Source organism: Limanda limanda, chromosome 21 (genome assembly GCF_963576545.1).
Source record: "Limanda limanda chromosome 21, fLimLim1.1, whole genome shotgun sequence".
Classification (NCBI taxonomy): Eukaryota; Metazoa; Chordata; class Actinopteri; order Pleuronectiformes; family Pleuronectidae; genus Limanda; species Limanda limanda.
Genome location: NC_083656.1, coordinates 125,095 through 136,303, shown reverse-complemented (window position 1 = coordinate 136,303; position 11,209 = coordinate 125,095). Strand labels below are relative to the sequence as shown.

The 11,209-nt window shown below is 44.2% G+C and overlaps 1 protein-coding gene across 1 annotated transcript; it reads left to right on the top strand.

Annotated features, from left to right (window-relative positions):
- Positions 1-8,724: 8,724 nt before the first annotated feature.
- Positions 8,725-9,718, top strand: LOC133028109 (uncharacterized). Its single transcript, XM_061095307.1, has 3 exons — positions 8,725-8,782; positions 8,891-9,584; positions 9,631-9,718. The coding sequence occupies exons 1-3, from the start codon at positions 8,725-8,727 to the stop codon at positions 9,716-9,718; spliced, it is 840 nt and encodes a 279-aa protein (XP_060951290.1).
- The last annotated feature ends 1,491 nt before the right edge of the window (positions 9,719-11,209 follow it).

Sequence of the window (11,209 nt, the reverse complement as noted above, 5' to 3'; positions counted from 1 at the left end):
GAAGGTGGTAGTGACATTAACCCAAAAAATGACTTGTAAATTATTGACCTAGAATGAATGAATGGATCCACTTCAGCAGTCACAGCCTTCATAGGTAAGTGTTTACCAATGTGACATGAGTCCTGGTGGAACTGTACAACCTGCAGTTCACCTGGATTCATTCTGTCTTGTGTAACAAATGTTTACTGCTGTTAACACTTTAAAAGTATGCATTACATATAAGTGATTCAGTGTTGTCATAACCTGTGATATTTATCATTAAATTGTACTCAGTACATTTTCAATTGTCTACAGATGATGTGCCTGTTTTTTGCACATTTACCCTTTTTCTAATAATATATCAAACAGGACACTTTAGAGAAAGAATGTTTTCATTGTCATAAAATCTAGTCATATGACACATAAACAAAGTATTAACTCATATCTTAACTATCAATGATTGATTTGATTCAAAGTAAAATGTAAAAGGTCGGTCATTCATTTTTAAATTCCAGCAACACGTTCAGTCAGTGTGAGACAGCCCAGAGTTATCTTGGAGATGGTGGTGGACTTCAGGAGGTCTCAGCCTCCTCTGCTTCCAGTCTCCATCGAGGGGGTCAGTGTGGAGGTGGTCAACACCTTCAAATACTTAGGAGTACATATGGACAATAAACTGGACTGGTCAGCCAATGTGGATGTAATCTACAAGAAGGGTCAGAGCTGGCTCTACTTCCTGAGGAGGTTGAGGTCCTTCAACACCTGCAACAAGCTCCTGCTCATGTTCTATCAGTCGGTTGTTGCCAGCGTCCTTTTTTATGCTGTGGTGTGCTGGGGTGGCAGCGTGAAGAAGAGGGATGAGGGTGACTGGAACGGCTGGTGAGGAAGGAGGGAGCTGTTGTTGGCTCTGAACTGGACTGCCTCACCAGTGGCGGGGGGGTAGGACCCTGAGTAGGTTGCTGACTATCCTGGACAATGAGCACCACCCACTACACAGAACTCTCATCGGACAGAGGAGCATATTTAGTGGCAGACTCCTGTCAATGTCATGCTCATCAGACAGGCCGAGGAGGTCCTTTGTCCCCAGGGCCATTCAGCTTTATAACACCATGCTGAAGAGGGGGGGGGGGGGGGAGTGATCTTCCCTGCATGAGTCTACCTCAGTCTGCCCTCCCTTCTCTTCTGTACTCTTCTCATATCATCTCATTATTATATACCAACCCACTGTCCATCTCTTTACTGGCTATACTTACTATACTTAATATGACATATTCTTATGTCTTTATATATTTATATATGTATATATTTTTGTTGTTTTATATATATATATATATATATGTTATTGTACTTTCCATTCCAGCAGCTCAAGGAATCAGGAAGAGTAGATTTATATTAGAACCTTGTCGACTGAATGATTCTCGCCTGTTCTATGTTTTACGTTCTGACAGAACCGCTGGCTGACCGAAGACTCCATCTACAAGGTAACAAACTTTGTTTCATTTCCTCAGAAAACATCAAGTTACGGGTATTAAAATAACGTTATTATAGATATTTAATAGTATTGATCATATTTAATTTTTTACCAAGATCCAAGATGGCGCCGCGTATGGCTGCCTCGGTGATTTGGTCGATGTGTTTTGTCTTGTTTTGTTAGTTAACTCAGTTTTCTGCTTAAAAACCGGGAGCTCTTTCACCAGAGAGATGCTAATGAACATAAGGGACATAACTCCTGATAATTCATTACCGACTTTTATTGCCTCATCCATCGATATTTTGGACATTCTGGTCAAAGGTGCACTCACCTTTGTTAACACGGTGAAGCGGCGGAGGAGAGGTAAAAGGGCCGGCGCTCTTGTACGTCTCCGCCAGCACAGCGCTTCCGGGTATATTCCTCTCCAACGTTCGCTCACTGTGCAACAAGCTGGATGAACTCCATCTACTAGTTAGTAAAAACAGAGACTTCTCCACATCTTCCGTTTTGTGCTTCACGGAGACCTGGCTGTGTGGATCTGTACCGGACTCCGAGCTGCAGCTGGCTGGTTTCCAACTTTTCCGAGCGGCCCGCAACACGGAGCTCTCCGGCAAAACGAAAGGTGGAGGTATCTGCTTTTACACTAACTCTGGCTGGTGCAACGATCTCATCTCATCTCATCGTCATCCGCTTATCCGGGGTCGGGTCGCGGGGGGAGCAGCTCAAGCAGGGGGCCCCAGACTTCCCTTGCAACGATGTGACAGTGATTCAACAACACTGCTCTCCTGATCTGGAATATGTTTTCATTCACTGCAAACCCTTCTACTCCCCCCCCGTGAGTTCGCTTAATTCATTCTGGTCGGTGTTTACATCCCACCACAAGCTAACGTGCAAGAGGCACAGCGCATGCTCGCTGATCAGATTCCCAGTGTGGAGCGGACTAATCCGGACTCCTTATTGATTGTCCTCGGTGACTTCAATAAAGGAAATCTCACCCGTGAACTCCCCAAATATAAACAATGTATTAAATGCCCGACCAGAGAGGAGAACATTCTGGATCACTGTTACACCACAGTAAGCAATGCTTATCACGCCGTCCCCCGGGCTGCACTGGGCCTCTCGGACCACGTCATGGTCCATTTGATCCCTGCATACAGGCAGAAATTAAAACTCTGTAAACCTGTTGTGAGGACTTCAAAGTTGTGGACCAGTGAAGCTGTGGAGGATCTTCAGGCGTGCTTGGACTGTACAGATTGGGATGTGTTCAGGACTGCTACTAATAGTCTAGATGAGTACACAGAGGCTGTGACTTCTTATATCAGCTTCTGTGAGGACAGCTGTGTCCCATCACGAACCAGGGTGAGTTACAATAATGACAAACCCTGGTTCACAGCTAAACTCAAAAAGTTAAGGTTGGAGAAGGAAGAGGCGTTCAGGAGCAGAGACAGAGTCAGGTTCATTGAGTCTAAATACAGGTTTAGCAAGGAGGTGAAAGCAGCTAAACGAGTGTACTCTGAGAAACTTCAACATCAGTTCTCAACCAATGACTCTGCCTCTGTCTGGAGAGGGCTAAGGCAGATTACAAATTGCAAGCCAAGAGCCCCCCACTCAACTAACGACTCACGCCTGGCCAACAACTTGAACGAGTTTTACTGTCGCTTCGATAGACAATGGGACAGTCCTGACACCATCCCCCCCTGACACCACACCCCAGCCCATCAGCTGAAGCTCCCCCACAACACAAAGGGCCTGCATCTTTCCACAACTTCCCACCTCTGAGCCCCCCCCCTCTATCACAGTGACGACTCTCTCCATCCTGGAGACGGACGTCAACAGACTCTTCAGGAGACAGAACCCCCACAAAGCAGCCAGGCCAGACTCTGTCTCTCCATCTATCCTGAAGCACTGTGCTGATCAGCTGTCTCCGGTGTTCACTGACATTTTCAACACCTCACTGGAGACCTGCCACGTACCAGCCTGCTTCAAGACCTCCACCATCATCCCTGTCCCCAAAAAAACTAAGATCACTGGACTCAATGATTACAGACCAGTCGCCCTGACCTCTCTGGTGATGAAGGCATTCGAGCGCCTCGTGCTGTTCCATCTCAAAGCCATCACTGACCCTCTCCTGGACTTCAGAAGGAACCCAGCTCCATCCACCCCCATCATCCTGAGAGACGTCACTGCGGAGTCCTTCCGCTTCCTGGGCACCATCATCTCCCAAGACCTCAAATGGGAGCTGAACATCAGCTCCATCACCAAAAGAGGACGACAGAGGATGTACTTCCTGCGACAGCTGAAGAAGTTCAACCTGCCAAAGGCAATGATGGTGCACTTCTACACCTGCATCATCGAGTCCATCCTCACCTCCTCCATCACCATCTGGTTCGCTGCTGCCACCACTAACGACAAAAGGAGGCTGCAGCGGATCATCCGCTCGGCTGCAATCTGCCATCTCTACGGGACCTGTTTGCCTCTAGGACCCTGAGGCGTGCAGGCAAGATTGTGGCCTATCCTTCACAAACTCTTTGAGGTTCTTCCCTCGGGCAGGAGGCTGCGAGCCATCAGGACCAAAACCTCCCGCCACAAGACCAGCTTCTTCCCGACTGCAGTCGGCCTTATCAACAAGGCCGGGGACCCCCACCTGACTCGGACTTTTCTTCCACCCCCACACCTCTAGGATGTGTTAAATTAACACATTATATCATATCATATTATATTATACGGCATTACATTGCATATTGTAATATGACTGTTAATTGTTTTGCATTTAGCATTTCACTTTTTACTTCACTTTTTATATTTTTTATATATTTTTATTCAGAAATGTTTATCTCAAAATAAATGTTACTTTGTATAAATATTGGTAAAAAGTGAGTAAATAAGAAGTAAACAGTGAGTAAATATATACTGGTTTCCCATTTTTTATTGCTCTCCTATGCATGTTGTATTTATTGCGTTTCTATGTTCATTGTTTGCACCAATACCCAGAGCAAATTCCTTGTATGTGTGAACGTACTTGGCAATAAAATACTTCTGATTCTGATTCTGATTCTGAACCCTAATTACAGTTGCGCTGACTGTGACGTCACGTGAATTTCAAACCTCTATAGCGTTGAAACGAGTGAGTTAGAAAAAAAATTAACCCCCCCAGAGTTGTGAAGAAGGAAGAACCTCGCGATTGAGATTAAAACCGTTTTTTGAACCAGGCTGTAAACAGGTTTAATTCTGCTCTAAAGTCGGGCTTTTTAACATGGAAGTCAATGGGAATTAACTCCCTCTTGGAGCCAGCCACTAGTGGCCACTCAGTGAACTGCAGCCTTTTATACTTCCATATTGGCCTCATAACTCAGCCCAGGAAGTTGCCCCTTCATTGCAACCCATACCCTAACCCTACTTACAACCCTAGTCGGGTTAGGGTCAGGTTTTGAATAGATATCTCGATGACTCCCCCTGCTTCGTCCAACGACTGGGCAGTTTGGATTAGGGCGCCAAAGGCAATGCACTGGCCGACGCTCGTCATTAACCCTTGTGTTGTCCCTGCTTCCCCATGCTGTTGGCTGTGAGCGTTTGGGTAGCGAATTAGCTAACGCTTGTTGTGATACCCTGCTTCAAACACACAGACGCACGCGCACCCGCGCACACGCACAGCCCACCACACATCAGCAAGCGCACGAAGGGCAATAGAAAAGCGAACAGCCCTCGCATATGTATTTGTTACGTAGGGCCCGTCTTTTGTCGTTCGGGGTCTCCCTGACCCTGAGAGTCGCAACGTCGGGCCCGCCCGGCGGGCCGCGTTGTGTACTCGAGCCCGTTCTTGCTCAGTGATGCGAAGGAGAAGAAGAAGAAGAAGAAGAAGAAGAAGAAGGAGAAGGAGGAGAAGAAGAAGAAGAAGACTCTTGCGCAGTAATGATCACAAAAAAGAAATTTATTTTTCTCATTTTTTTTTTATAGCTGCACACGACACACGCAAAGACGTAGGACTTGTCTGTTGTCGGTCGGGCGCCCCGCGACCCTGAGACTCGCGACGCTGGGCCGAGCCGTCTCCCTCCGTTGTGTACTCGAGCCTGTTCCTGCTCAGTGATGCGGAGAAGAAGAAGAAAAAGACTCTTGCGCAGTAATAATAAAAAAAAAGAAACTAATTTGTGTTCTTTTTTATAGCTGCAAGACACACGCGAAGACGCGAGACGGTGTAACGTAGGGCCTGTCTCTTGTCGTTCGGGGTCTCCCTTACCCTGAGAGTCGCGACGTCGTGCCCGCCCGGCTGCAAGCGTTGAGGGCCGTCTCTCCGATCAGACGTCATCCTGACCCTGAGAGTCGCAAAGTCGGGCCCGCCCGGCCGCCCACGTTGTGTACTCGAGCCTGTTCCTGCTCGGTGATGCGAAGAAGAAGAAGAAAAAGAAGAAGAAGAATTAGAAAAAGACTCTTGCGCAGTAATAATAAAAAAAAAGAAACTAATTTGTGTTTTTTTTTATTGCTGCACGACACATGCGAAGACGCAAGATGTTGTAACGTAGTCTATGCATGCAGGTTTCTGGTGGTGCCTGGAGGTGCCTCTTCCTGCGACCCCTCGACCCCACCGTTGGAAAATCCTGTTCAATTCTCCAACCGTACACACACACACACACACACACACACACACACACACACACACACACACACACACACACACACACACACACACACACACACACACACACACACGCATGCAGGCTTCTGTACGCTGAGCACAATAATATTGTCTTTTGCACACTCTGTCTACATATTCTTACACTCATAGTATAATATATTATCTATTGTATAGTCAAATACTTGGTGGTGGCGCACATTTTACTCGTTTATTTTCTAAAAATAATTTGTATTGCTGCACGCCACGCGCAAAGATGGGCGACGGTCTAACATAGGGCCTGTCGCATGTCGGCCTGGGTCTCCTTGACCCGAGGGCACGCGTCGCGGGCCTGCTCGGCTGCCTGTATCTATTGTGCGCACACACACACACACACACACGCTGGCTCAACCAGACCCTGGGACAACACATGGGTTAACTGATTTCTCCTCTGAGCCAGAACAGGATAAAAAGATCTTCACCTCATCTCGATTCCAACCAACCTGGAGTGTGTCTGTGTGTGTGTTCAAAGAGTGTGTTGTGTTTAAATATTAACCCAAGCTGCCTCTTTCTTTCTGTATGTGTAAATCAAAAACAAACAGAAACCAGCAGCAGTAATAGAGAGAAATCAACCACATACCTCATCAGGTTTTGCAAACCCTGTTTGCTGGAGTTTCTCCTCAGCAGTGCGTTGGACAGGTTGACCACTTCTCGATCTACTACTTCTAATTCTTCTTCTTCTTTTTCTTCTTGTTCTTGTTCTTGTTCTTGTTCTTGTTCTTGTTCTTGTTCTTGTTCTTGTTCTTGTTCTTGTTCTTGTTCTTGTTCTTGTTCTTCTTCTTCTTCTTCTTCTTCTTCTTCTTCTTCTTCTTCTTCTTCTTCTTCTTGTCTCACCTCTGGCAGAAACAAACACAATTCCACATCCTGTGGCAGTTAGGCAGGAGAGGAGTATCCACTACACACACTCACAAAGAGCCGAACCATGGCCAACTGCCTGCTAGAATGGTTATAATCTTCATCCAGTGGTCTCAGCCCTCCCCCTGCGATGTCTCAACCTGGCACAGGCACACACACACACACACACACACACACACGCGCAACGATCGGAGACCGGCTGACGTAGGACCTGTCGCATGTCGGCCGGGGTCCCCGTGACCCGAGGGCACGCGCCGCGAGCATGCCCGGCTGCCAGTGTTGTGTGCTCGAGCCTGTTCTTGCTCGGTGATAGTAAAAATAATAACAATAATAGGAAGAAGAAGAAGAAGCAAGAAGAAGAAAATGCGGTTGCTCACGGTTCACTCTTTTTTTAAAAATAATTTTTATTGCTCCACATGACCATGCGCGAAGACGGGAGACTGTCACACGCACACAAACACATGCTGGGTCAACCAGACCCTGGGACAACACAAGGGTTAAACAGATTTTAATGGCAGCATCATACATTCAGATTTTAATTTACTTAATTTGAATGGAGCACAGCTTCAGCAGAGCAAGAAGACAAACAGACGGTGACGGGAGTGAATGCGTCAACACCAGTGTAAAGCAGTAGAGCTGAACATCTTACACTTCTATACATGCTGAATGTAAATTTTCTCCTTGCAAAATTAATTTAAGATTTTAAATCAGATGAATTGATTTGATGTTGTCAGTTGCCATATTTAACCCCTCCCACTAAATATAGAATATACTTCTTGAACTTAACCCCAAGTTGTTTGACAATTTCCTACCTGACATGTGAGGATCTGTATTTAGCCTCCGTGTGGTCAAAAGACTGTCTGCTCTCTTTGACTGAGCGCTTTCAAACAGGAAGTCTCTGCAGTGTCCTCACTACACCCCAGCAGACTACTTCAAGTGAACAGCAAGGAAATGAACAGAAGTTGACAGAAAACAGAATCACCAATGCTCTCATCAAGCAGTGTTGCTGTTACTCTTATGTTAGAATTGTTGCCTCCACTAAGGAGGTCATGTTTTCACCCCTGTCTTAGCTGATTGGCTGCTTGGGAGAAGGACAGGACATGGGCCAAGCAACAACTCATTCAATTGAGGTGCAGATCTGGAGAAAAGGGGCTGATCCAGGATTCTTTCATCACTTCTCTTCATTGCCTAAATTGTAGAGTAGTAGTAGATTTTAGAAATTATTTTGAGATTTTATAGATGACTTCAGACTTTTTGATACCATGTGGTCCCTGTTGAAACCTGAGGTCCACGGCACTAATAACCATTCCACATTGGGTCTGAATTCACCTCTAACTTTCATTAATATATATTAATCTCTGTCTGATCTTACCTTCTGTTTGTTATTTATTCATGGAAGACTATATATTTTTTTCACAATTCTTTCTAATCTGTAACATTGGTGTCCTTATTTTTTTGCTCTTATGCTTTATTTTAAATATTTTCTATTGTTTCCCCTCAATTCTTCACTTTTAACTGGTAAATCACCTTGTAACTGTGCTTCGAAAGGTACTGTTTGAAAAATTGTAATACAATTGTAGTAGTAGTAATAGTAGTATACAATATGCTATCTAACTACTCAAAGAAAAAAGATTCATATCAGAGGTGGCAGTGATCATGTGATCAGTGTTGCCCTGCTGGCCAATCAACACAAGTCTTTACTCTGAAGAGAGGAGAAAGTGTCGGGCTGTTTGTCATTCAACACGACGATTTCAACATGAAGACATCTCCGAAGTTCATTCTCTACCTGACATGTTTCTTCTTGGGGAAAATGGGTGAGTTGTGTGTTTTTAAAATATTCAGTCAGTCCTGATGATGATTACGATTTCATTTCTGTCACATAACATTAACTGTTACTTTGCTTTTCTCCTTTTTCTCTTCAGTTCAGATGCATCATTTTATCTTGACTGCTCAAGACAGCGTATTTAAATCAGTTGATGTTGGAGACAGCTTGACTTTGCAGTGTTTCTTTGAGAGGGATGACCATAGAATTTATTGGTACAAACACAAACCAGGACAGAAACCTCGAATTATCTCAATGACGTACAAATTCTCTAAAGATTTTCCGTTATTGAATGAATTCAAGAACAATTCCCGCTTCACTGTGGAAACTATTGATGATAAGAGTCACCTAAAAATCTCAGATTTGCAGCTTTCAGACACAGCTACTTACTACTGTTCAAAGAGTAATAAATTTAAGTTTGAGTGTATGCAGAGCGTCACTGTCAGTGTGAAAGGTTCAGGGTCTAACATCCAGGCTGTGGTGCATCAGTCTGAGAGCATCCAGACAGGAGGCTCAGTGACTCTCAGCTGTACAGTTCACACTGGGACCTGTGATGGAGAACACAGTGTTAACTGGTTCAAGAGCTCTGAAGAACCTCAGCCAGGACTCATCTACACCCACGGAGACAGGAACCATCAGTGTGAGAGGAAACCAGACAATCAGACACACACCTGTGTCTACAACTTGTCAATGGAGAGACTTAACAGTTCTCATGCTGGGACCTACTACTGTGCTGTCGCTGCATGTGGACACATTGTGTTTGGAGACGGGACCAAGTTGGAGTTTGATGGTGAGTCGCTACCAGACTCATTTAATGAATAGTGACAGTTACGTATAAAGAGACGGGACCAAACATTTGGTAAAATACATATATCAGCAAAATTTTTTTATCAGAAGCCATCTTGATGTACTTATATGTTGTTTCTAGGGCAACCAACATGCAGATGACCTCCATTACGCTGCAGTAAATGTGAACGTGTCCAGCAGATCAAGACGACAGAGGGACAACACAAACGATGAATGTGTGTACTCAAGTGTTAAACTGTAGAATTGTGTTTTTTAGAACGTTCTATGTTGAGATGAGGGATTTCTCAGTCTCTCTTTAGAGGTGGAGCATGATTCTTATATGTAATACTTTTTTTTATCCTTTACTGATTGTAAATGTGTTTTTTTGTGATTAATGATAAAACGATTAATGATGTTAGTACACTTTTATGGTTAGACAATGTGCGTGGGGGGGGCAATGTTTGGACAGCTGCTGTTGGTCTTTGATGGAATGACACTTTGACGATGACATATGGAAAACAATGATTCAACTTCTTGTAATGAAAGTCGAATGAAGGGTATTACTCATATAGCAGGGACCTAAATACGTTAACACCTTCACATTATGGGAACAAAACATGAGTCCAGAAAATGTAAATCATACAATTTCAAGTGTTTTAAGCTTCGGTTGAGGTCAGGGTAAAGGTTGGAGTTATGGACAAGTCACTGTAACGTCCTCTGAAATCATGGAGACATGTTGCAGGACACATCCAACACTTCAACATTGCATTTTATATTTTTAGTAGTAGTTGTAGTCCTCTCTTTTATTTTGTTTTATTTTATTTAGATACTGATTCTATAGAACAAAGGGGAAGTATATGGTTTTGACGGCCCTTTGAATTGTTGGTCCAGATCTTCCCAGGTTTTCTGTTTTTGTCGGGCCTCTACACTCATTCATATTAATATAACATTTGTTTAGACTTTGGTTTTGTGAATAAATTCTTCGCTAAATCTGGCGTGTCGTCCTCTTTAATATGTTGAAGCCACTGGACTGAACCAAACTTTAATTAGGGCCCGAGCACCGAATGGTGAGAGGCCCTATTGAAATTGTAATGATTATTAGGGCCCGAGCACCGAATGGTGAGAGGCCCTATTGAAATTGTAAGGATTATTCTTATTATTAGGGCCCGAGCACCTCCGGTGGGAGGCCCTATTGAAATTGAAAGGATTATTCTGAGCGTAGTGAAAGGGCTTTTTGAGGGCTTTCCCATGCTCAAAAACTTTCTTAAATTTGCAGTAAATTAGAGAGTGGTGGAAATTGACATATTCTGGAGTAATTTGAAATGGGCGTGGCGAAATAGCTCAACAGCGCCATCTACGGAAAGCCCCCTCAGTTAGCTTTAACCGATCCTCACGAAAATAAAGACAATTGTGTATTATGACCAGACGCACAAGAAAGCCTCTTGGAGCATTATAAAAAACGCAACAGGAAGTCCGCTATTTTGGATTTAGTGGCCATTTTTGCCATATTCCACATTTTTACTTTGATGTACTTGTCGTAGAGCTTTCATCGGATCAACTTAAAATTTAGACGAGTGTCATCACAACAAGATGGAGATCTAAAGTTATCAAAAAATCAACTTTTCGTCAGAGC